The sequence below is a fragment of the Cydia pomonella genome, chromosome 23, assembly GCF_033807575.1.
Source record: "Cydia pomonella isolate Wapato2018A chromosome 23, ilCydPomo1, whole genome shotgun sequence".
Lineage (NCBI taxonomy): Eukaryota > Metazoa > Arthropoda > Insecta > Lepidoptera > Tortricidae > Cydia > Cydia pomonella.
The window spans coordinates 9664823-9691470 of record NC_084725.1 but is presented as its reverse complement, the minus strand read 5'-3'; the positions used below and the strand labels follow the sequence as shown (position 1 = coordinate 9691470).

The window sequence follows — 26648 nt, the reverse complement described above, 5'->3', positions numbered from 1 at the left end:
TCATAGCTTGGGTTAACAATTAAATAGCGTAAAAATATTTGCTAGAGAGGAAAAAGGGGACTACGTTTGCACGGAAGTTTGCAGCTCGCTGTACAGTCAAGTGTAAAAATATGGGTTGACAAGTCTTGCTAGTGAAGTAGGTACATAAGCTATTAACATTATACAGATATAGTAAAGCTAATCTTTAGCGTAAGTAGGTAGGTGTTATCTATTTATTAAATCAATTTAAAATCCGTGATATTCCCAATTGATAAACAATAATAGTTATTGATAATTGTTATCACACTTATCGCAAAGCCATTACTGCTACAAAATACACAAAGTTTTCCAGTACATGTCATCTTTAAAGTAACGCCATTAGCAATAGAGGTCATAGCAGTGTGTCATCTATTGTGTTTTTTTTTTTTTTTTTTTTTTTTTTATTTTTATTATTTGGCATTAGCATGTTGAGCATTGGGAAATTTACCTAATACTTGATTTTACACAAAGGGACACTACAAATGAAAAGGTTGTGAGCCTCTGTACTACAACTTACGGAACAAATTAATTTATTAAATATTTTGATTTGTGGTTTTTAAGTAGTTATACTACTATACGTATAGTAGGCACTGGAGGGCTTGGTCACTTCATAGTTTTATACCCCCTGTATTAGTGAATACTACATGCTTTATATATTTTTCATCACACTTGCTCGAAAAAGATCTTATTTCATGCAGTGTGCTGAAGGACAAAGGCCTATTTTGTTCCCGCGGGAGTTATGGATTGTAAAAAAAGCTATAACTCCCTAGGGAGCTATAACTTTTTTTTATTATGACACTTATTCATTCAAACCAAGTAGCATAAATGAGTTTGAATTTTAAAATACTGACGTTTATAATTTAATATTTTCGTTTATGTTTAAAATTATTTAATTTGATTAATTTAACAGCCTTTTAAAATATTTTTACATCATTTTCAATCGTGGCTGAATGCCGAATAGGTCTGTGCCTTAGATGCCTCACGTGCCAAGAAATTGCAAAATGGCGGACGAATGTTTGATATGTTACCGTATTTAAGAATTATATCGCTTAAAATTTAGTTTTTTCTTCCCAAATGTGATGAAAATCATTGTGTGTAACCCCGGTAAGAATATTGCAAACTCGGGTCTTTAATTCCCTCCAGCCTCCAGCTGTCGGGAATGACCTCCCTCGTATCCAAAATTTCACCCCCCTCGTTGCACAATCTACTATTGTATCTGTCAATGATACATCTGGCTTGAGCCTAAGGCGCAGAACCAACGTAGCGGCGTGGCACCGCTCCGCCGCGCCGCGGTGCCACGAATGGAATCAGTTATTGTTTACTGTGTGTCATGTATGTATAGTTTTTTGTTTCCATGAAGATTAAAAAGGCTAAGTTGTCATGTAATAAAAATGCATTGAACAAGAGTTCAACCTAACTTGAAATTTCGCGTGGCCTCAAAATGCGTTATTTGGCTTTCTCTTGATTATAGTATCTGTAGCATTATAATACATGTATGCTTTTTCATTGCAGGTAATATAAACCCCAGTTTATTCGTAGCAGCATGCAACACGGAACCAAGGAATAAAAATAGCTCGCCTCGTGCAGCGCGATGCTAAAACTTAGTTTGGTCGCACTAAGACCTTGGTAAGTAAATAAACTTGGTGGCTTGAGTAAGCGCTTGCAGCGTAATTGCCAAATGGTGCTGGAGTCAGTCGATTACGGACATTTTGCTACAAAAACGGAGAAATGCTACGCGCTACGATGCTCTACGCTGTGTAGTGCTCGAATGAACAAACTACTTTCTGTTTGGTGGTTGAAGAAAATTAAATGTCACTTTTGACACAGACAGACCATATCCCTACAGACACCACATACTACCATCACTGACAGATCATACATATGAATGTAACCATGGAATACGTGTTTTTAAATAAATCATGTTTAGTTATGTTTATATCCATGACGAGTAATATGTCTGTATGTCACATTCACTGCCAAGGCGAGCTACGCGCTACGAGCGTAGCCGATAACATGTTTTTTTCCCGATTGTAGCGCAAGCGGGTTCTCTGTTCGTATACGATGAACAGAGAACCCGCCTAGCGGGTCGCTGACAGTGAATGTGTTGGTATATAACATTCCAGTACGAAAGGACTGTCATATCAGTAAGGTAAATTGCACGAAGTAGAAAAAATACCTACAATTTATGTGCTGGTTATTTAGGACCGTGCGAAGTGCATGGTGGGGGTAAGTAAAGCGATCCCAGCGTATAAGGTGGTAAAAATTAGATCTAACTGCGGATAGCATCATTAACATTTCGTACAAGGTATATGGCTCGAAATTTTACGATTACTCGTGACATACTCGTATTCATTTAAATTGTATGGTGTAAGGGACCATTGTACAGGTATGAAATGTTTAATATAACAAACGTATTTAATTTGATAATTATTGATACTGTATCCGTATAAATGGCTTTACAAATGCCACATATTATGTGATCGTTTTCTAGAAGTTAAGTATGGGTATAGTAAGTTATCCTTAAAAGATAGACATTCAACATCACGGACTTTTTTGTAGACCCATGAAAGAGTGACAACCCCACCATACATTGTGTTGTTATAGCTCAAACGGATTAGGCAGCGCTTTTGATTAAAGCTCCTAGCCAGCGTGTTTTTTTCCGACAACATCGTTATATTTCAACCAATTTACACAACACCTTAACAAGTTATATACCTAAGCCTTCCTCAAGAATCACTTTATTGATAGATGATAGTCGTATGAAGATCAGTTCAGTAGTTTTTCAAAACTAAAATCTACTGAACTGAGTAGTTTTATAAGATGTAGTGAATTGACGTTTTCCCCTAGACTTGCGGACGCTAGGTTGCGTGACAGTCGTGCACATAGCGAATAAGGTGAATCAACGAGTAAACTATGTTCGAAGTGTGCTTACTAAGGGTTCAGCGGTTCAGCCAACAAAATTGGTTCCTAATGAATGAATGACATTTTCTCAAGTAGTTAGTTACTGGCAACTTACCCTAGTTAAAAATAGGCATTGTGACATTGGCGCCCGATCACAATCTTGTTTGATCAATAACGCGATTAAATATTATTTCACCGCATTCCTCCACTAACCTTGACCCATTTCAAAAGGGCAGTACGTGAACCAATCATGAATTAACGTGAAATGATTTTGTTTGCTCCGTTAAAATAGCGTATGTTTATATGAGACTCGTATGAAGATACGACATTATGTATTCCAACAACAATCGACCCCGGTTTGTCGAGGAGGCTGAGACAGCTGAAGAGGCCACAGCTCCGGCTTTTGACTGGGGCCATAACCGGCCACGCCCCACTAAACAAACACCTATTAACCCTACGTGTTACAGATAGCCCCCTCTGCAGAGCGTGCATGGAGGAGGAGGAGACAGCCGCCCACGTCATTCTTGAATGCCCAGGGGTGGCAGAATACCGGGCACAATACCTCGGTTCCCCGGGGTCTCTCCCAGAAGTCGTCGGCAACATCAAGGGTCTGCTAGGCTTCCTGGTAGAGTTGGGTTGGCAGGAGTAGTGCCGTCAACCCACCATCACGCAAAATAGGCGCGAATTGCGACGTCGAGTTGCGGAAACCCAGCCCGCGAATACGAATAACGAATAACGAATACGACATTATGTAATTTTGATAATTGATGCCTCGGGCCATGGAGTGCCCAGAACGGGCCTTTATAACACGATACTAATTTGTTCGCTTAATGCAGACAGTCGATATCATAAGCTCGGATTCCATATCATTCCATATCATCAAGTATGCTTCATTAAAAAAATGGTATTTTTAGTTGATCCAGCGAAGCACTTGACAAATAATAAAAGTCAAAAGGCGTAGAATTTCTGATACGGCCAACCTGACATATTATACGTCGCTGCGAATTTTCTTCCATTAAAACTTTATCATTTCAACGTTTCTGCCGGCTAATCGTCCTCCTTGTATCGGTTGCATCATCCGTTTTTTAAAAGAAGATCTCCTTATAAGTGAACAGTGACAGTACCTCATTATATAATCGTACTCACTAGCTATAATGCTGTCAAAATAAATCCATAAGATATTATAGATAATATTATGTATGTAATATCTTACGATGTTCCAAACTTGCCCTTACACGTAACTGGTTGCGTAACACCAGTCACTTGCCAAATATACGCGTCGCATTTCTTAACATAGATAATAAAGAATGCAGTACGTATTTGGCAAATAATGGGCCATTCGAAATAGCACCCTAATTTATCCAAGTTACCGAAATGGCGGTCGTGTTTGCCGTGTGCCAAGTTTTCGAACGTGTCATGGTTTTAAGCCTATGACGTCGATGGCGTACGTTGGGACGGTTATTATGTATATGTAGTACACGTCACATTGTGCCGGCTGTCGTTGACATCAAAAGCGTAGTATTTTCTATACGTAAAGCAATTTGATGATTTCTGACGGAAAACTATAGTAAAGAATACCTGCTGCAATTCAAAGGGGAGTGTGTCGTCAAGAACAAAATACGACTAGGGAACAAATCAAATCATGAATATCATGATCATGTGGTGACGAAATAATCATGGAGTGATCGGGTGCCTAGAGGTAATGGCGATGGCATCTGCCGAGAATGCAGAAGGCGCTTGGTCGACCCCAACCCTAGGCACTTTTTTTTTTCATATATGATAACTAATTCAGTATGTTAGAAACATATAATCAACAGTAAGCTCCGTAAAGCTTGTGGATTAGAGATGTTCGATAACTGTTCAATTAAATACCCTCCTCTGTATACGAACCCACATACCTCATATTTAAAACTGCCTTCGCCCAGCCAGTATGACAGCAGCCTTACGTGTCATATGTCAACTATAAACCGAAGTGACAGACTATTTGTTTACCGTTACGAGCCACTGGTCCGGAATGCGCTTCTAGTCGGTTTCAATCTATAAACTATAATGAGTCCTGATAACGTATTTTCATTAGACTGCCTTTCCACTGAGTGGGTGATGAGCGGAGATGTGGGAATCAACCATTAGGTCCATTAGTATTGGTTGGCATCCACATCTCTTCTACGCTTCGTTGGATTACTGCCAATGCTCTTGGTTGATTCCCGCACGTCTCCTCTCAACTCGTCTCTGCCTCAGTGAAAAGGCAGCATTAGTTTCGTGGTTTAGAGGGCAGTGACAGTGGCTTATACACCGTGGGCCCATATAACCCGACAGATTTTAACCACGCATTCCTGAGGTTAAAGAGCAAGAAATGTTATTTCTATTAGCCAAATTCGGCAAATAAAATTTTTGGGTGTGTTTTCTGCACATGACACGTTTTATTTTTTTTTCATCTTGGCGAAAAAAAACTTGCAACGACTAAGTATAGATTATTTTTTATTAACAGATAAATTTTGCGAGTTTCTTTTAAAACTTTAATGTCTGTCAGCAAATATGGCTAAACGCAGCCAAAAAGGCGTTTTTCACAGAATTATTACAGTACCTCTAAAGTCTCTTTAGTCTCTAAATGTGGTCAAGAATACAGCTTTAAAATCTCTCGGGTTATATGGGCCCAAGATTTATAGGTATATATGAAGAAGAAGAAGGTTATAATATGTTTTTGTTTATTTTCTTGCGAAGTATCGATCCCTGAGTAGCCTGCCACATATCTAATAATAAAAATTACGCTCTACTCTGTTTCACTACATATTAATCTTAAAAAATCGTTTGGTTTTATTTCCAACGAGTCACCAAAACGATATCATCGATTTGGAAATTTTCAGACGATGAAGGAAACAACAATCTAAACCTGAAGCTGTAAGTTTTTATAAACGAATAGGCCGAATTTCGTCCTAATTCTATCCTTCAGCTGACACAATATCTGCACTCCGGCACTCGGCTCCAATATTTGGATACTTTGACGTGTCAAGAAGCTCTCTGAGAGCACTCCCCTTTACGCTGTCATGCTTGAGTACGATTCCTATATAGCGAGTCACTGGGCTTATGTACGATGTTATTAACCCTACCTTTACACATAGATATATCATTTCATTTGATATGAATTTGTAGGACTGTTTATCTTTGTAGTCAGTTTTAGGGTTCCGTACCTCAAAAGGAAAAAACGGAACCCTTAGAGGATCCCTTTGTTGTCCGTTCATCCGTCCGTCCGTCTGTCTGTCTGTCTGTTAAAACCCTTTATTTCTGGAACGCGTAGAGGTATCGAGTTGGAATTATAACCATATACTTAGGTCAACAGTCCTTTGAAGCTGTGAAAAAACTCAAACTTCCAAGTAAACGTAAAAAAAAGATACGGCCGTTTATGCCGCAAAAAACGTATATTTCGACGCTCTCAAGGGAATCAAAATTTCTAGGGTACTTCCCGTTGACCTAGAACTATGGAATATAGCAAGTATTATCGTCTTACACTACAAGTACCGGGACCAAAAATCTGAAACCTATAAATTTGTAGCGCACCGATAACGCCTGGAAGAGCTATTGGTCCATGAAACACCTGATGAAGGGAGACCTACCTCTGTCACTAAAACGTAGGTTCATACGTACCTACGGTGCTCAGACCTGATTTTTGACGGAAGCTCAGAAGTCCAAACTCGGGGTTTGCCAAAGACCTATAGAACGCAGCAGGTGTAAAATTAAGGGATCGAATCCGAAACACCACGCTGCGCTCTAAGACTCAAATAAAAGACGTAGCTCGGAAAGCGGCTAAGTTGAAATGGGACTGGGCTGGTCATGTCTGCCAAATGCCGGACGACTTATAGGCCTCAGGGGGAGCCCCAAGAGTCTAAACCGAGGAGCCGGTAGACCTCGTCGGCGATGGCGGGATAACTTAGACTCCTTTTTGAGAGGCTGGCCAGATATAGCACTAAACAGAGATGAATGGAAAAAGAGAGGGGAGGCCTTTGCAAAGCAGTGACCCACTGTGTAGTGGGCGAGTCCGACTCGCACTTGTTCGGTTTTTTTTGTTTTAAAAATGATCTTGATTGATTATCTTAGTTTTCCGTCAAGTTATCGACTGATCTTTTTTTTTAGAAATTTTTGATAAATACATTATAATATAAGGTATCAACTATGAAGTTAATACGACTTGTCAAATCGTGATACTGATGTATTTGCATAATATAAGACAAGTTTGATGTAGGTACCTTATGCTAAAATAATATATATCCATCCCGTTTTACGAGACCTACGGTTGTGGTAAATATATCAAAGCTGTTATTCTGAATACTAACATACAACGTACTTCGTTCGGACCAGTATTAGATCTAGATCTCGCATGGTGGAGTCTCAACATTAAAGCAACATTTAACCCTTTGAACGCCACGCCTTTCGTGTGCGGCACGTCATCGTGAACTTTGTCAGAATGAACGAAGGTTAATTTGGACAGTAGTCGCGCGCCGTAGACGTCTTTGACGATCAAAGGGTGAAGACGCAAACACACTAGAAAAGCATGCGACGAAACTTGGCGCCACTGTCGTGTGCAGAACTGTGTTTGCGTTACATCGTGACGTTTATTTTCGTCATTACACGGGAGGTCACCGCGAACTTAAAAACAAAGTTCATGTATCTTTCTCTTTGAGCGCTCGTGCGATGAGAATACATACGCAGACGTCATACGAATATAAGGTTTATTATGGATCCCAAGTAAATATACGATCGCCGCACCTGTATCATGATTACACGAATTTGAATTCTATTATCTACGAATAGGGTCGGTTCTTGTTGTAACATTGTTGAAGTTTATATGTATTGATCTTGGAATATTTGGATAACGTACGGGTGTGCAAACAAGATTGTTGGTGTACTGAGTTGGCTTATTACAATATCGCAATTAGTGTTAAGGTACAGTCCTTTTTAATAAGATGATTTCTAGTGCTGAATAGTACCTACAATTACTTACAACTACTATGCATACCGGTCATCAGATCTAACCTAAAATAAATAAATATAGGATTTTTTTACACAAATTTATTAAGCCCTACATTAAGCTCAAAAAGGCTTGTGTTGTGGGTACTCAGACAATGGTATATATAATATACAAATACTTAAATACATAGAAAACACCCCAATACTCAGGAACACATATCTGTGCTCATCACATTACTCAGGAACACATATCTGTGCTCATCTCATAAATAAATGCCCTTCTTACCGGGATTCGAACCCAGGACCATCGGCTTCACCTATAGTGACCTAATATAATTCTAAAATAGTTTTGAAAGTGTGTACCTTATCTGGTACGATTCTTGAAATACATAGAACCTACGGACACACAGACAACGCAAGGGTTCTGTTTGGCGTGGCACCTCTTAGACGACCTACTGTGCAGAGGTCCGAAATGGGTGCAATTATACTTGTGCTTCGTCCTCGAGATTAGTATCCTGGAATATTTATTTATTTGTAGTAACACGTAAGTGACACCACTACAACACTATAGTTTAGATTTTTTTTTTTTTTTTTTTGGTAGGTTCACCCTTGGCCACAAACGTCATGTCATTCACGTTTTAGTGTGCAACCACTCAACATCTTAAAAATAAATCTCTCAAAATCGAAATAATCTTCAAGTTTTTAAAGTGAATCATAGTGCGAAACGTGTTATAATGCCGAAACGTAAGCGTAAACATAATGATTATGATGAAATTCGCCGCAAAATAAAAAAGTTGACGCGTGATTTGCATCGTGTCCGTGATACAAGAAGTGCAGAATCTACGGATGAACGCGACCGTTACTATGAATACTCGGATCGCTCGGATGAAAACACAAGTAAGTAATTATATTTCTCCCTTAACTTACATAGGTGAAATTGATACCTACTCATAGGTAATGACGAAAAATAATTGTGTACCTGCGACAAACGTGTCTTATGAATATTTGGGTCTACGCGCAATAAGGAATGTAATCTGAGCGGTCTCTGGGACCGTTTCACACTACCTTATAAGGCGCGGACGTAAACAAACCACGACCAGGGCAGTTTTTGGGACTGTTCCGCAGTGGATGTATACTCGATACCTGCCTTCTCAGGACAGTTTGTGGGACTGATCCGATACAAGGTTTAGCAAACCTGGACAGTTATATGGGACTGGCCCGCAGCAGATTATGTATGATACTTGCCTTCCCAGGATGGTTCATGGGACTGATTCGACACAAGGCTTAGCAAACTTGGATAAGTTTTAGGGCTGCTGCGCAGCAAATTGTGCATGATACTTGCCTTTCCAGGACAGTTTATGGGACTGATCCGATACAAGGCTTAGCAAACCTGGACAGTTTTTGGGACTGATCCGATGCAACCTTATCACTTGGCACTTCTCGTGTATGTACATACCTGTTGTACCGCACACCAACATTTTTATCATGTCTCATAATTATCGATTACAGTTCGACACGAATCGGAAGATTCGCTGGACGGAGATATTTATGGGGACTTCCCAGAATACCCACCAGAGGAAGACCCCGTGGAGATCATAGAACCCGACGCCCCCACACGCGCAGTCATGCGTAACGCTGCATCCACCGCTACGCCCATCGCTGGACCCGCCGCCAGGCCTATCACTACCACCACGTCTACCGTTACGTCAACCGTAACGACAGCCGCCACACATACAGCAGCGCAAGTCGCGTGCCCCGCCGTAGTGACAGATGCGCTTGGCGCTGTAAGTACTGGCGCGGAGCTACTACAGAAAGAGAGCCCTACAGTGTTAGACAGCTCTGTACTGGAAATCCTGGGCGAAGATCCTTCTGAAAATATACAGTACGGAAAAGAGATACGCAAAGAGTTAGCGAACAGGCTCGAACACATCGCCACGACTGGCCTATCAAAAGAAGTGCGCAAAGAATTATTAGAGGCTTACCTCATACCGGCAAATTGTACCAAGATTGACGCACCCCTGATGAACGCGGAAATTAAGGCTGCCGTCACCGACGTACTAACCAAAAGGGACAAGGGCATCGAGATGCGACAAAAACAGCTAGCATGTGCAATTTCAGGGCTAGCAAGAGTAATTAATACAGAAATTGAGTCCAGTGAAAAGAACAATGAGCGGCTGAAACAACTCATGGACATAGGCCGCATCCTTTGCGACGTACAACATAGCGAGTCAGTTACCAGACGTAACTTTGCCATATACTCTATAAAAAAGGATCTCAAGGACCATATAACAAATACCAAAATCGACAAATACCTGTTCGGCGAGGAACTGGCGGAAACTTTAAAGACTGCCAAAGCAGTATCAAAATCTGGCACCGAACTAAAAGTAAAAAGCCAAGTTAGAAGCGTGAAAACATTCACACCTACCAGCAATTTAAACTGGAGAGCGCGGGCCCCAGCACGCAGGCAGCAGGGCCCTCAGCGGAACCGCGAGCCTGCTCATCGCTCATCGACGCCGGGTCCATCTTCAAGACACACACGAACTCCGAGGCACGGCAACTCGTCCAAGACATCGCAGCCTCCGCAGAGACAACAGCGGCGTCGTTAGACAAGGTAATGTACGCTGGCCAATTGTCTAGGTTCCGTGCGCAGTGGGAGATGCTAACCAACGACCGAACAATCCTATCATGGATAACGGGGTACAAAATAAAGTTCACGAGCCCAGTCATTCAGCATCAGATCCCCAGCGCAGTGCACTATACCAATACCGAGAAAGCCCATTACAATGAGGCGATAAAAAATCTACTCAACATAGGGGCTATCTCGGTCTGTAGACCATGTGATGGCCAGTTCTTGTCCAGCATATTTCTCCGTCCCAAACCAAATGGTAAAATGAGATTCATCTTAAATCTCAAGAACCTAAATAAATTCATAAAAACCGACCACTTTAAACTCGAAGATTTTCGTACCGCAATCAAATTAGTGTCGAAGAACTGTCATATGGCTACAATAGACCTCAAGGACGCCTATCTATTGATTGAAATGCATAGAGAATCTAGAAAGTACCTTAGATTTCTATGGGACAATAAAATATTCGAGTTTAATGTATTACCATTTGGTTTGAACGTAGCGCCATACATTTTCACAAAAATAATGAAGCCAGTTGTAAAACTATTAAGGACTTGTGGCCATTTGTCAACCATCTACTTAGATGATTTATTCCTTATAGGTCGAAGCTATAAGGAATGTAAAGAGAATGTAAGCATTTCAACAAAACTTCTACGCGGTCTTGGCTTCATTATTAACGAAGAAAAAAGTAACCCTATACCCTCTAAAACATGCAAATTTCTAGGACTGATCATAAATTCCGAAAAGCTCCAAATTTCCCTACCAGACGAAAAAAGATCACACATCTCAAAAGAAATAAAAAACATGCTGAGTGTGAAAAGATGTAGAATTCGGAAATTTGCACAACTTGTAGGATCTCTAGTTGCAGCTTGCCCAGCAATCGAATACGGTCTCCTCTATACAAAGGAATTTGAAAGATGCAAATTTCTCAATCTAAAAGACGATGACAATTATGATAGACACATGACTCTGCCAGAGACACTACTGCCAGATCTTCATTGGTGGTTTCAAGCTGTCAAGCACTCAGTACGGCAAATCAGAATAGACTCATATTGCCTCGAAATCTTTACTGACGCCTCAACTACTGGGTGGGGAGCCGCCTGCAGGAACGAAACGGCGAGTGGAATATGGTCACGGGAGGAACAGCAAATGCACATCAACTGTCTGGAACTCCTCGCAGCATTTTTTGGGCTTAAAGTTTTTGCAAAAAACCTTAAAAAATGCCAAATTTTAATGCGCATAGATAACTCGACAGCCATTGCATACATTAATCGCATGGGTGGAATACAGTTCCCCCATCTTACACAGATAACCAGAGATATCTGGCAGTGGTGTGAGTCTCGCAATATATATATATTTGCCTCCTACATCAAATCAGCAGAAAACGTAGTAGCTGATGCTGAATCTCGGCGCACACACCCAGATATTGAATGGGAATTGGCCGATGGGGCATTTAAAGAAATCACAAGAAAATTCGGGCATCCTCAAGTAGACCTATTCGCTAGCCGGGTAAATGCCAAGTGTGCTAAATACGTGTCTTGGCATCGCGACCCTGATGCATTTGCAGTTAACGCGTTCACTTTAGACTGGTCTGAACTGTACTTTTACGCTTTTCCCCCGATTTCGATTATTCTGAAAACCCTAAGAAAAATCATTTCTGACCAAGCTCGTGGAATAATGATTGTCCCCTTGTGGAAAACACAACCTTGGTATCCGCTATTCCAACAACTTGCCACGTCAGAGTTAGTAATATTCAAGCCTAATGAAAATATTATCTCATCTCATTCCAGCAACCCGAAAATTCAGACAAGTCTTACCCTGGTTGCCGGAATATTATGCGGTCAGCGCTTCTGCGACGCAACGTACCAGCAGAGTCAGTAAACATAATGCTAGCATCACTTTCGGAAAACTCAATTAAACAATATGACACGGCGCTTAAGAAATGGTACAAATTCTGTGCAGAAAATAACTTGCAGTTATATGACGCGCCTATAACATCTGTCCTAGCTTTTCTCACGGAACAATTTAACAGCGGTAGCCAATACAGTACGCTCAACTGCCTCAGGTCAGCTATCTCGTTATTATTAGGACCACATATTTCCAAAGATGATCTAGTATCACGATTCTTTAAAGGTATTTACAGACTCCGGCCGCCGTTACCTAAATACAATGCCGTATGGGATCCTTCCGTGGTATTGGATCATTTGAGTGCTCAGTTTCCTAACGAAAACTTATCACTTGAAGCGTTGACTAAAAAATGTGTAACTTTGTTAGCATTGGCTACCGCGCACAGGGTTCAAACGCTAACTAAAATTCGTACAGATAATATAGAGAGAAACGATTCTCAGTTGATCATCAAGATACCGGATCTGTTAAAGACTTCCAGGCCAGGTTGTAAACAGCCGTTGTTGGTGCTCCCATTTTTTCTAGAACGGCCAGAAATATGTCCCTCTGCAACCCTAATTGCATACCTAGAAAATACAAGTCGCGTCCGTAGGAATATTGTGCAATTATTTATTAGCTTTAAGAAACCGCATAATGCTGCATCAGGACAGTCACTCAGCCGTTGGATCAAGTCGACACTAAAAAGCAGTGGAATAGATGATTCAATATTTACAGCACACAGTACAAGGCACGCTGCCACTTCTAAAGCTTATAAATGCGGCGTCACCATCGACTTAATCCGGAACACAGCAGGCTGGAGTGACAGTTCTAACACTTTTGCAAAATTCTACAATAGGACTGTAACATCTAACGATAACAGTGCCTTAGTAAAGGCTGTGTTCTCTTCGAATTCTTGATTTATCTTCTAGAGTCAATTTATATAAGTTAAAAATTCTTGAACGAGTTAATCACAACTCCTTCAATCAATTGTATAACTTTGATTATGATCCTGAAGCAATAAATACATAAATATGATTGATACTTCAGTCTCCTTCATTGCCGACATTCCCTGAGTGAACTCTCAAATTCTACAAATAAATAAATATTCCAGGATACTAATCTCGAGGACGAAGCACAAGTATAATTAATGATTAAACGAACTTACCTGTAAGTGAAGTTCTATCATAATTATACGAGGTGCTTCGTCCGAAGAGATTAGTATCACCCCCCCCGCCCTTAAGCAACGCCCAAATGCAGAGAATGTCATCAATGACGACTTGCTTACTCTGAACTTAATGACATGACGTTTGTGGCCAAGGGTGAACCTACCAAAAAAAAAAAAAAAATCTAAACTATAGTGTTGTAGTGGTGTCACTTACGTGTTACTACAAATAAATAAATATTCCAGGATACTAATCTCTTCGGACGAAGCACCTCGTATAATTATGATAGAACTTCACTTACAGGTAAGTTCGTTTAATCATTAAGTATAACACTGACTATTCGAACGGCATCGGCAGCGAAAACCAATAAGAAATATAAAAGATATGTTGATCGCCTATTGTGCTTCTAGGGTTCATACTGCCGGATTGCTGAAAAACTCGTTGGTCGCTGGGTCGCTAGTGTCGCTACTCTATTCTCACTGATTGTCTGTGGTTGGAGGTGTCTTCAGCCGACTTTTATTGCAAAAAATAACTGTCCGATTTTCATTGTTTTTTTCCATCGATTTGGATACAATTTGGCTGGTTTGAAAAGCTCATTCTGGTCAGAATTAATACGAACTCACAACTTTTCAGAAAAAAAATGTACCTACCTGTGTTTATCCATTGAGCTACGAAAATACCATACGTTTTTGTAATTCAGATAAAGTTATTTTCAGATATACGGTGAAATTGCCCTTTTAGAGTAATACTGTACAGAATAGGAAACCAACTATCTATCCACCAAATTTTAATCCGACAACTACTTAAACATCAGCCCAAATATCCTTACCACAATTCGAACTAAAGACCAGTACCACTATCTTGACTAGGCTAGCTTGAAGACAACAATGATAAGCATCTCGTCGTTTAGGTATAGCTGTTTTTATAATTACCTCTCTTGTGATAATAAACTGCATTTCGCTCGTTTTCTCTCGACACTCACAGTGCTCTTAATTGCTATGTCGTGTTTTCTTGAAGTAGGGCAAACCGGATAATCAATATTTACAAAGCCGATTAACTTCTTAGTGTAGCAGTATTCAGTTACACATTATTTTTACTATATTGATTGTCGACATTATAGTTTGAAACTTGGATGCTTTTGCTGTTTCATATCTTCGGAAGTTGCAGTTGCTTTATTTGATCTATTAAAGACATCACTTGACTTGATGTGAGTGAGATCCGCCGTGTGTAGTCAGAATGAGATCAAATTAAGTCAAGTGTATTTCGAATGATGTTCCAATAGTATGAACTATAGAAAACTCTTCATGCCATGTCCAGAAAAAATCTATGTCGATGTTCTGTTCTCGACTATACCCTTAAAATCTCCAAAAAGTTTTTTTTTGTAATGGTTTTTTCCTAAGCCTAGCGGCATGGGCCCTTTGCTACTATACAAATCTAACAATACTTCTTTAGTAGAAATAAACAACGGGTAGACTTACCGCAAAGAACTGGTATCTTCCAAACAACCTTTAGGTGTCAACTACCAAGTTAATTTTTTACAAGCCTTAAATAAGAGGCATAAACTGCTATAAATTCCGCCTTATTACAATGTAATAAGGTGCAATTTTGTTAAACTAATGCCCGGAACAACTATATACAAGGCCCGACCCATAAACTCAGGGTGGGCCCACCTTGACCTGAACTATTCGTGCAGCGAAAATTGAAAACTATTCAAACGGTCTTATGTCATATCAAGGGCTTTACCATTTTGAGACTTAAGTCCATGTGATATGATTTAAAATGGCTTTAAACTAGTTTATATATAACAGCTTTATTAAGTGAAAATGAAAGTGGATGAAGTTGTAAACTCTTGTTTTATATTTCTACTTTGTAGCGTAACTGGAGAGCTAAACTTATTAAATGTAAAAAGCGCTAACTGGTGAAAGATTCAGGCTAAAGATATTGTATTTATCATAGTGTATAATTTGACCTTTGACCGAAGTAATATTTATTTGGTCGAAAATAAAATTTACAGAGGCATAAAGTTTCCGATGTTAATTTTCTTGTATCGTCTATAATTGTTTAGTTCCCATAACACGGCTCTTATCGAGGGTCTAAATATAGGTTGATTTTTATTTGTGTGACACCATAAAATTCCCCATAAATGAAATTCAATTAAATATCAATAATTACATATACCTTACATACTAATACATAGGTACATGCAATAATAAAATATTAAAAGCAAAATATATTTCGGCGACAGTTTTCTATTGTGTCGCATATTCCGGTACAGGATTCGGCAGATTCCCACGGAACCGCCGAAATACCGCACCCTTCGGCCAGAAGTCCGCGCTCGCGATGGTTTCCAGCGGCGGCCACGGCACGCGCACCACGAACGAGCTAAAGTGCACATAATGGCGCGATCACAGCTGGAACACTTTCAGTTCGTAACGGGTCTTCTTGCAAACACACAAGTCACTAATATAGAATATTCGACGAGCGACGAAACGGCCGGCCAGTCTATAAAGTGCCTCGTAAACATAGAGACCGACATAGGAAGAAACCGGTTTTTATTTCTCTAATCCTGTTAATTTGACAAGAACTTCTCATAAAAACCGGTTTAAAAATAATGGTTTTTCGAGCGAAATAAATGGAAATCTGGAAATTTAACCGGTTTCCGAGCCTTCCGAACATATTCCACCACAACGTTAAGCCTTGGCGGAAACATGCAGCCACGATCCATATAGCATAGGATTCCCCTTCAAAAAATCTTTGTATAAAAAGTATTACCCCTATATCTATCCTTTATTATAAAATCTATTATATACATGTAAATATATAGTGACGTATAAGATGTAAATTTTATGAATAAATAATTGAATTGAATTGGAGGATTTAACACGATCTCGCAAACTCGAAGTCAACTGAAGCTTGTTAAAGAACTCCATCCTTAAAACATCGCGTGCTGAAATATAAAAGTTGTGCACGCCAGTGCTATTATATAACTAGGAGTGGAATAAATGTACGTGGAGATGTTATCATAGATAGATAGAATACTCTTTATTGGCACACCTCAGTAGAAATATACAAGAAAAATATACAATTGATTAAATTTAGAGGCAGACAACAGGCGGTCTTATCGCTAAAAAACGACAGTTATCATGAAAAATGTTTACTTCAAAAATGTCTATTATAAAGATAAATTACAGAATTATGGGATAACCTTACAGGAATCGATCTATGTAGTCACAGTAAGCTCAATAAGGCTTGTGTTGTATGAAGACGATATATATAAATATATATACATAGAAACATCCATAAATCAGTAACAAATATTTGTAATGAACACACAAATAAATGTCCTCGCAAGGATTTGAATCCGGGACCTCCTGTTTCATAGACAGGGTCACTACCGACTACCGACTAGGCTAACAGGCATATTATAGTGTCATTAAGATAATCTGCTGTAATGTGTAATTTCATTTCGACTCTGTCTATCGCCACAGAATAAATAGTACGCCGTACAGAAATGACACTTCCTACAAAACCGAAGTTTGACAGCGATTCAGGGACGAATTATGCTGTCCCTTTCTAATGTATGGCAATATCCCATTCGGCCATTCAGGGTTGTCAAAATTCAAGTCATTATCTTATCTGTGGTCGTGCACGTATCTCAAGTTGTGCCAACCCTAATAATTGCTCGGAGCAATGCTGAAACGAATGGAGCCGGGGAAAGCCGAAAGGAGGAGTGTCGCCCCACTGCTATCGCTGTCAGCTTACAGTAACTAAGAGTAAGGGGCATGTCACACTGCGTCCGATTCGCACGTCATAATAAGCGCATAGCGTTGTCTCGCTCAAACTTCGGCGCGACGTGCGAATGCCCCTAATATGAGCTCTACAATTAATCGATTGCCAAACTACTATGGCCGACAGGTTTTATAGTTTAAAGAAATGGAATTTACTTCTAAAATTCCGCGTTTATCAACCAGGCAGCTTAGTAACCGTATTCTTGTAGATACGAAAGAAACAGAAGTTGTTACCGAAATGATTAAGCTAGTATCTTTACCCAGTGAATAAATCCTGACCTAAGCCTAAACGTTTTATTTAGGTTTTTTACGCGTAAAGCAAAAATGGTAAGACTTAAAATAAAATGTAACTTTGAAAGTTACATCCCACCTACAAACTTACTTCTACATATATTGTAGCTATCCATCGACATAACTATTACCACAGTTATCTGAGCTATTATGGAGCACATTTTCGATAGCAATATTAGGTCGAACTCGACGTCAACGCATAGAATATCTTCATAGTCGATAAAAGTAACATCCTGGAATACCTTCAAGTCTTCAAATATTTCCCAACTCTCGTAAATTCTCCCGTTCCTCATATATTCTATAATCTATATTTCAACCTTGACATTCCATTGTACTTTCTTATCTGTCAGGTCCATTTATGTCATCAGTACCGTTCACCAATTTGTTTTACGGTAATAGGTTAGTAAAAATAACAATAGCGTAGTGTAACGGGCTTACCCGAGTACATGGCGGTGAGGTAGGTTACGTAATTTCAATGTAAGTGTATATATGTGGCTTACGTAACCTTTTCAGTCGTATGCTAATATAAGCTTACTTATGGATCCAATACAGTTACTATCGAAAGATTGAGCGCACGAGCTCCATTTTTCCTTTTAATTAAAATTGTAAAGTGTTGGCTATTCTTTCAATTCCTCATATCGATCCTCGCTGGCAAGCTATACTTGTACGTGTGCCAACTTTAGTTCTACTCATATTGCAATACTATACTACTTAGGGATATGGGGGAGTAATCGTGCCGGCATGGAGCGTAGCCCTCGTAGGTAACCTTGGTAGAGCCTGAACCATCCGTCTGCCCGGGCTGACGTTCGATTTTCACTTGGAGCATCAGCGCCAGTGTTTCGCCCGGGTGGGCGTGGTCTACCAGCCGGTCAATAGCACGGCATCCCGCCTCTCGCTCGCTCCGACGCCACACCGATAACGACCTCTCACTCACACCCGGGGATGATTGAAACGTGTGCCGCAAGCGCCCCGCGCGCCCCTTCTCCAAGGACGTTCAGTGAATCCGTCCCTCTCTGCGAGAGCACGTGTCTCAGTTACTATTTCATATAATGTGTGCCCCGCGAAAATTCACAACCAATTATGAGTCAAGTGCCTGATAAATTAGGTGACAAAATTCATACCCGAAATCGCTTTTAGCGATGCGTGAAGAACCTTTTGGAGGACAATTATGTGTAACCGTGAAGTGATATGGCGATAAGCTTCAAGAACATCTCTTCGTGTTTTCCGTCCTGTGCTCTACCACGCCTTGTTATTCTTGTGACAACTCCAGGTACGTCTGAGGATTCCCTAGAATCTGTCACATACGGGCAGCAGCCACTTAACCTCATTCCTCGGTCGCCTTGTAAAAATGCCCAACGTCATTATATTTCCATAGTCGCCTGGCTGTCGCCCGGTCTAGACATACAATTATATACAGAGATGTGACTCACACGAATTCGTCTCCATCGATCGTATCTATTTCCCGAGAAGGTCAGAGAGTAATCGAATACCTATTGTTTGCCCTAAAAGCTATTGACACAGGGTTAGCCGATACGTCCGTTTTCACCCCACGGGGGGAAACTGGGAAAAGCGAGATCGCGAACAGATTGCTAGGGTAGATAATGTTACGCTTAGGCTTTACGCTTTATCGGCGCCTGTCGCTGGCTCGCCGGCAGGCTTTACCGATTTCCTTTCGCGATTTTTAACCGAGATATGTCCTAAATCAGGGATCGGCCGAGCGTGCAGCTCTTTAGACGTACAATTGAAGGAAAAACAACATTTGTGGCAAGAGCCACAAAAGGCCAACAGCCAAAAGCTGGAAAGATCCAGTTATGAAAACTGGGTGTTTCAACTGCGGATAGCTCTTCTTCTAAAGTGTTAGCCGACCTCTGTCTTAGATCGATAAGTAAGCTGCTATTCTCAAAATGATAGAATTAGTCAGATTCTCAAGTAGTATAATGAGACAGTCTATGACGTCACTTAAAATTGGCTGTTGGCCTTTTGTGTGGCAGTGACGCCACCTTGGCAGCTATGGGAAACCTTACTTGACAGTTGACATCTGTAGATACTTCGTGTATGTATTTATAATAGGTATGTCCGCATCACCTTTCTATCATTATGATCACTTAGAACCAAATCGCCGTATCATATAACGAACTTGGCCAAACCTTTAAATGAATATAAAAAAGCCTTTAAAAAATCGTTTTCCTCATGCACAATCTTTGACGTGCAAGGCTTGAGGCGTTGTAACATGTTAGGTCATCCTCATTATGCAGACGAGTATCGACTGCTAATGGCGCCCCGAATGACATCAGTCTTTGGCAGCCTTGTACAGTGAGGCAGCTGCAAAAGCATCATGTTTGTCATGGTAAAAATGATTGAAAATGTCATGGAAAGTGCCCACTGTCCCTGACTTATTGCGATGGTCCGTAAATGGGCCGTTTTTTTTTTTTGCTGTCGATTTTTATTTTCGTTTAGTTTGGATATAATATGGCTGGTGTGAGGAGCTCCTTATTCTGAGCGGAAAAATATGAAATCAAAACTTGTCCTCAAGAATATATACGTACTTTTCCGTTGAGTTAATACGAAAATACCATACGTTTTGCGCTTATATGGTACAGAATAGAGGACTTTACAAAACCACCAAATTATATCGAAATCTGCCAAAAAAATTGACAATGACATAATCGGCCCAAATCGTTTAATTGATCTTTGGGTGTTTTCAATGGACCCAGGATAACATCAGTGTCTGCTAGACTTGTATTATGTATATTAGAATTTTTGAAACCCCCACTGAAAAAGTTTCTTTACTGTCCGAATGTCCTTGACCTAACCCAAGCCTCCGTAAAACGTTGAAGAATGTTATGGTATTTACAGTACATATGGGGCTACTTTATAGCACTAGTGCGAGAAGTAGCATATTATGTTACTGTGTCGAACATTTAAAGGGCCATATGTACTGTAAAACGTTGTACGATACATGTGCGAATAGGTAATTCGCAACTCGTGTCGATTTAAAACACTCCCTTCGGTCGTGTTTTAATTTATCGCCACTCGTTTCGAATTTCCTATTTTTCGCACTTGTATCGTAATGTACTATTTTATGCAGACTAGTATTGACTTCTTGTGGCACCAAGGATGACATTGTTTTTGCCTGCCTTGTACAGTTAGCTCAATAAGACTCTATAGTCACCGACATTAAGAAATTAATCTGTGAATTAACTCCGTAATCTGTTAAAAGGCTACTTGCAAAAAGGACTAAAATCCTTAAGAAAAATATTATTTCTCATCTTAAAGAGTTACCAAAAAAAAAATGTAAAACGTAGAGGAATATTAGGTCATCTCATCTTCATTATGCAGACGTTATCGACTGCCAATGGCGCCAGCGCCACGGGTGACATCAGTCTTTGCCAGCGTTGTACACTTAGCAGCAAAAATCTTCGTTACACAGAACATGTTTTAAAAAACCCTTGAGATAATTTCTTACTTATCTAGGCCTCATTTTCTTGGCATTATGAAATGAGCATCGCATAGAGATATTAATAATTACTTAAATTCAAAATTACTAGAAGTTTCGACTATTCTTATCTTGCCTGATTCGCCCTGTTCTTCTACATTTTACTCCAACATACCCTGTCATTGTCATCATTGTTCACCATCAAGTTAAACTGGGATCAATTTGCTGTCTAGATTACATCTCAGAAATTGCTTAAATCAGAGTACCTATATTATTTTCCTTTTATTGCGCTTGACGTGTCTTAAGGTCATAACTAAACCAAGCAGTTCAGCACAAACACACCAGTTCACTATACGCGTCGAATGATCGTCCCTATGACAGTTCCTTGAAGTCTTTTTAAAGTTGGGTTTAATTTAAAAAATAACCGAACTTTTACAGTTTTTGATTACGTCAATGTTCTCAATAAATTAATTCCAAAATGGAACCGTAAACAATACGTGACAATTACTCCACATATAAATATAAACTGTCATAGGACTATCATTGGACGCGAGAGATATACCAAATGGTTATGCCTATCGGTCGGGGTCAAACAGAGCTCAGCATTAAACCAGCCCTGTGAAAAATATGGTGTTTGTGAAAAGCACAGTGAATGCCCCCGGGAACGAAACGCAGCTATATCAGATCTGTCATTCCACAACCGTTTAGCTCATTCCCCGACGCATTTATATTTAAACCGCGGCTTTCATTCGTATTCCGTGCTGTTCTCGTCGAGTTTCACAAGTAAAACCACTACAAATGTCTGAAAAATAATGTACGAAGCCTCCTCTACATCAGATGTCAAACCATCGAAGCACGATGCTGATCGGTAACGTTAATCGTTCCAGTTCTTGAGCTCAGTTACTTTAATACGTCTGAAGAACTAAGTCCTGGACAGATCAACTTGAGTAAATAGTATATATTCCAAGTACAGACCATCCGCTATAAGTAAACTCTCTGATTACGCATAAATATTATGGATTTAGAGATCTAGTTATCTGGTCCGTCTGGGAACTCGACCCGGACCGGTTCGGTTCATGCGAATCATAGGGGATAACTAGACTTGACGTATATGGACTATAATTGTATTGTTTGATGTTGTTGATTTGAAGATCAAGCACCGCTGGACCGTCTGAAAGCTAGTCTCAACTTATCCCGCAACTAATCATAAATTAGAATACACGGCCACCAAGCGGTCGGAATAGCCCGGGAGTGAATATTTTTAAATCACACGCGCGGCAACAATGAAGTCATCACAATACCCGGTTCCGTTACGGCATTATCATTATGTGAATCATTTCCGAGACACGCTTTATGCTGTTGTACGCAAAAGTATCAAATACGTTTGTGAATCGTTTTGAATGCCAACTTCGTCTAGTTGACTAGACGACTGATTGAACGTTGAAAAATTCATCGATTCAATAGGTCTTGAACCGATATACAATAGTTTAATGTTTCTTAATGTCTCATTCAGTCGTCGGTCGATTCCGTTTATTGTCACAAAAAAAATATGAATTTCTCTCTCTTTCATACAATCGTGTCTATGTTCCCATACCTTTCGGAGCCAGCTTAGGAATCAATTTACACGAACAATCATTACGCCAGATTTATGCAACTGTACTTGATTGAGTTCTCGTCTATTTCGGTTTGCAGTTTTGACTGTACTGTCAAAACTTCAATCCCACAGACGTTGCTTTTTAAAAACATGCCGCTCCGCGTTCGTGACTGTTGCTTATGCAACGATTTAGATCGCATTTATTAGAACATTTGGTTCATTTAGGTCAACTGGGGGTGTAAATGGCATACACATGATTATATCAACTACACAGTTTTATAAAAAAAATCGTAACATGGGTTATCGCCAGAATTATAAGACCTATTGCTGGGCACAGGAGGACATTAGGTATACAATAGAGTTTATATTATACAGAGTCGGTAGCGATTAACTCATAGATATATTGCCAAACATTTCTATTCTTGTCTACCTATGAATAACTAAGTACTTAATTATTAACTGCCCGAACTGCTCCTAATTGGCATTGTTCAACCGGATGAACATAACCTTTTACCCTCTTTTTCTATCTAACTGGAATTATGAAGGCTATTGAGCGTCAAGGAGGCTTGATCTCACAACTTTTGTGTAAAATTTGGGTTAAGTCCCTTTTTATACGGAATAACAAATTAATAAAACCTTTTTTCGTACCAAAATAGTCGACAAGATTATGCCGGATGACTACATTCATGAGCTTAACACATGTGTCATACTCGTAAATGTAAATAGATCTTACTCCACAATAGTAATAAAAACATAATTAATAGCTTCATGTCGTCATCACTAGTACAGCAGTCATTTCCGCAAAATGATTCACGTCACGACTTTTTTTAGAGTGGTGTCCAGTTATCAATATTAGGGCTTGTGCACAAATCACGCGAGGTTTTTTCGGCTAATTTTTGACCCCCCCTCCCACTTGGTGATATTTGGTGAGGTTTTTGGCTTCCCCCTCCGTGAAAATACACGTGAGGTCTCCTTATATTCTGTCTGTCTGTCTGTCTGTCTGTCTGTTTATATTTACAAATTACAAAATTAAATGTTAGTGAGTCTTTTCACATTTAAATCTATCAGTGCCCTCTTAACAACAGCTTTAATATTATTGGGTTTATTAATTATGTTATCAATTATATCGGAAGGAAAGCTGTTCAGAGTTTTTGGTATGTAAGAGGACCATAACCTATTACCATACTCATTCTTATTTTTACATGTTATGAAGTTAGGTTAGGATAGATATCGTTTGTCATTCAATACTATTTTAGCTGACTGTAATACAAATTACCGTTATTTAACTTGCGCCGTAGGCCTCCCACATGGCCTTTCTTATTTAACCAGCAAAATATACTTAACTCCTCTATTTACTGTCGCAATGGTGTAAAAGATAATACTATCTTTATTTCAGTAAATATATCTACGTGAAGGTCGCCAGGATTCTGTTTTACATATCTTTATCTATTTTACTAAGTATTTCAAGATAAAGTTGTTTAATTTCGTTAGCTTCCTACTCTTGAATGAGTTAGTATCTGTCTGGTATTTCTGGCAGTCGCCTGTCATACAATACAGCCTCCGTATTTGTGGAACTGACAGTTCAGAAATAGACTACCGTTATCCAGCTTTAGGAAAGCTAGTGTTTATTTGTCGGTTTAGTGTAAATTCCTAACGTTAACCTTTCGTGTGTGTTTGATACGGATCCGAATTTTCATTCATCTTGTAGCTATCGAGAACGATTTTGTCTACTCTATACGACACGACCGAGATTTGAATTCACGATTCAAGACAACCACAAACTTACGAAAGGTGTATGCAGTTTTGGTTCATGTAACGGTTAAATACTAACCAAAGAAAAAGAGCTTAACCTTTTGAATTAGGCTGTGAAATTGATCGTTTAAGTGTAGTGCCTAAAGTAAGTAATATTTTTAGTATTTCTAAATTGTTGAAACAAGGCGCCAAATGTATTCTGCCGCCCTGGTATACTTTTCCTAACAGAGATATATCTGTAGTATCTGTACAGTTCGCGTCAGCTAAGGATTATTATCTTATTCAACTTATAGATAAATATCTCTTTTTGTTAAGTTCTCAGAGAATTGTAGATAATTTTGAGGCAGTCTGATCCTTTACTCTTAATTCTGTCTGTATTCCGTAAGCGACATAAGAGCTCTTTCCCACTTACGTCCAGTTTATTGCGGATGCGGTTTTCTGCAGAATCTGCCGTTTTAGTAGTTGCTAACATAGTAACGTTCACACGAGCATTCTGTTTGCGGGATACTGCACGCATACTAACAGAAAACTGGATCCTGCAAAAAACTAAGTGGGAAAGAGCTCGAACATAAATTAAATAAATAAATAAATCACTTCCACGTGTTTACCAGCTACCATATTATAATTCCAAGAACATGCTATTTTGCAAGATGAGTAATATTTATTTACCGTATAAAATAAACTTACCAACACGACACACGTTTTCATGCTTCACTGCAAATATTATGAATTCTTCACTTGACTATTTTCTGAGTCACTATATTCTCAATAACCTTTTATTTTTTTGATAGCCCGTTATAAGTGTCCCACTGCTGAGCAAAGGCCTCTCCCCTTGACCCCTTGAACCTTTTAACTTTAATTTGCCTTAGTCATCAAAACTAACTTGATTTAGACACTGATTAAACCAATTTATACTAAATAAGGGTCAGAAGAGTACCCTAAACCAACAAGCATGTATAAGGAGTATTAGGAAGCAAAAAAGGTATGCCAGAACCGTTACAAGAGGAAATAAGCCTGCCTGCAAATCTGGCAACCCCTAAAAATAAAATGGAAAATAGATATGATTGTATATGTGTGAGGAGTCATTTATATGCTTAATTTGTACTTAATATTATGTTTCTGCATATTTGGATTGTATTATACGCAATAGGACGCAAGTTTAAATCAACAATAAAACACAATGCGATATGAAATTCAAACGTTTAATACTGACCGACAGAAACTAAGGCCCGCGTGATAAATAAATGCCCAAACGAACAAATTAAATGTGGAGTGTCCCGTTTTGTTAGGGTTGACACACGTGCAGTTCATTGTACTTAAATAAATGTTTCGCGTTGTATTTGCTTATAAAATAACCTAACTTTTAGCAAATAAAGCCGAGAAAAGTTATTTCCATTAGACTTAGTTATTTCTTATTACCATTAGATTAGATCAAAAGAATAAATAAAATCTAGATCAAATAAAGGAAAAGATAGACATATCAGGAACTTGCATTAAAAAGAAAATGGAGGGAACTGAACCGATAAGAGTTTATCTGTTAAATTCGAACAGAATCGTCATGGTTTTTTTTAAATTGAGATCTGAAATAGAATTATAGCAGTAAAACGAACTCGCGGTTGACCGTTCTGTTTTAATTATTATTATTAAAGAAGTCATTATAATTAAGAAAATCTAACGTCAGTTAATTTCATAAATACAAATGTACGTATATTCATAAATATGTATTGACGTCACAGCTATTATTTAATCTACGTTGGGGTAGTATTATTTGCATATTGTATTAATTTGTTTATTTTTATCTTAATAATTATGTAACGCAAGGCTTGTCTTATCAAAGAGCCTTCATCTAGCCTAGTCAAATGCGAAATAATATAACATCAAAACTATTTCAAAAATATATTATTCCATTACCCACCTACGATAAAAACGCACGAACCAAAATTTTAACCTTTTGACTTCATATCTTTATCTTTTGAAACATATTTACATATTACGCTACAAAGCAGAAATTGTTCTAACGATTTCTATGAATATATACGAAAACTAGAAATATAGGTTTCATTTTGGAAAACAAAACTTTTTCGACAAAAGGCATTGTCAACCAGACGTTAATTGTTAAGTGACAACCCTAAGTAGAGCAAATATTCGCCCGCCCCGACCCTAAGGGCTTAATTAATCTGCGGGTAGTTTTTATTTTCTCGTGGCCACGTCTTTGTCTAGCGGCAGATCTTTT

General features: G+C 39.1%; 2 protein-coding genes across 2 annotated transcripts in view; both read left to right on the top strand.

The window, feature by feature from the left end:
• Positions 1 to 26648, top strand: part of LOC133530525 (plasma membrane calcium-transporting ATPase 2) — a 273270-nt gene that overhangs the window by 114881 nt on the left and 131741 nt on the right. The gene's annotated exons all lie outside the window — the stretch shown is intronic.
• LOC133530524 (uncharacterized) lies at positions 8794 to 10488 on the top strand. Its single transcript, XM_061868452.1, has one exon. The coding sequence runs from the start codon at positions 9507 to 9509 to the stop codon at positions 10485 to 10487; it is 981 nt and encodes a 326-aa protein (XP_061724436.1). The 5' UTR covers positions 8794 to 9506; the 3' UTR covers position 10488.

Coding starts and splice junctions, on each gene's coding strand:
- LOC133530524 (XM_061868452.1), top strand. CDS start 9,507: ATGCGTAACGCTGCATCCACCGCTACGCCCATCGCTGGACCCGCCGCC.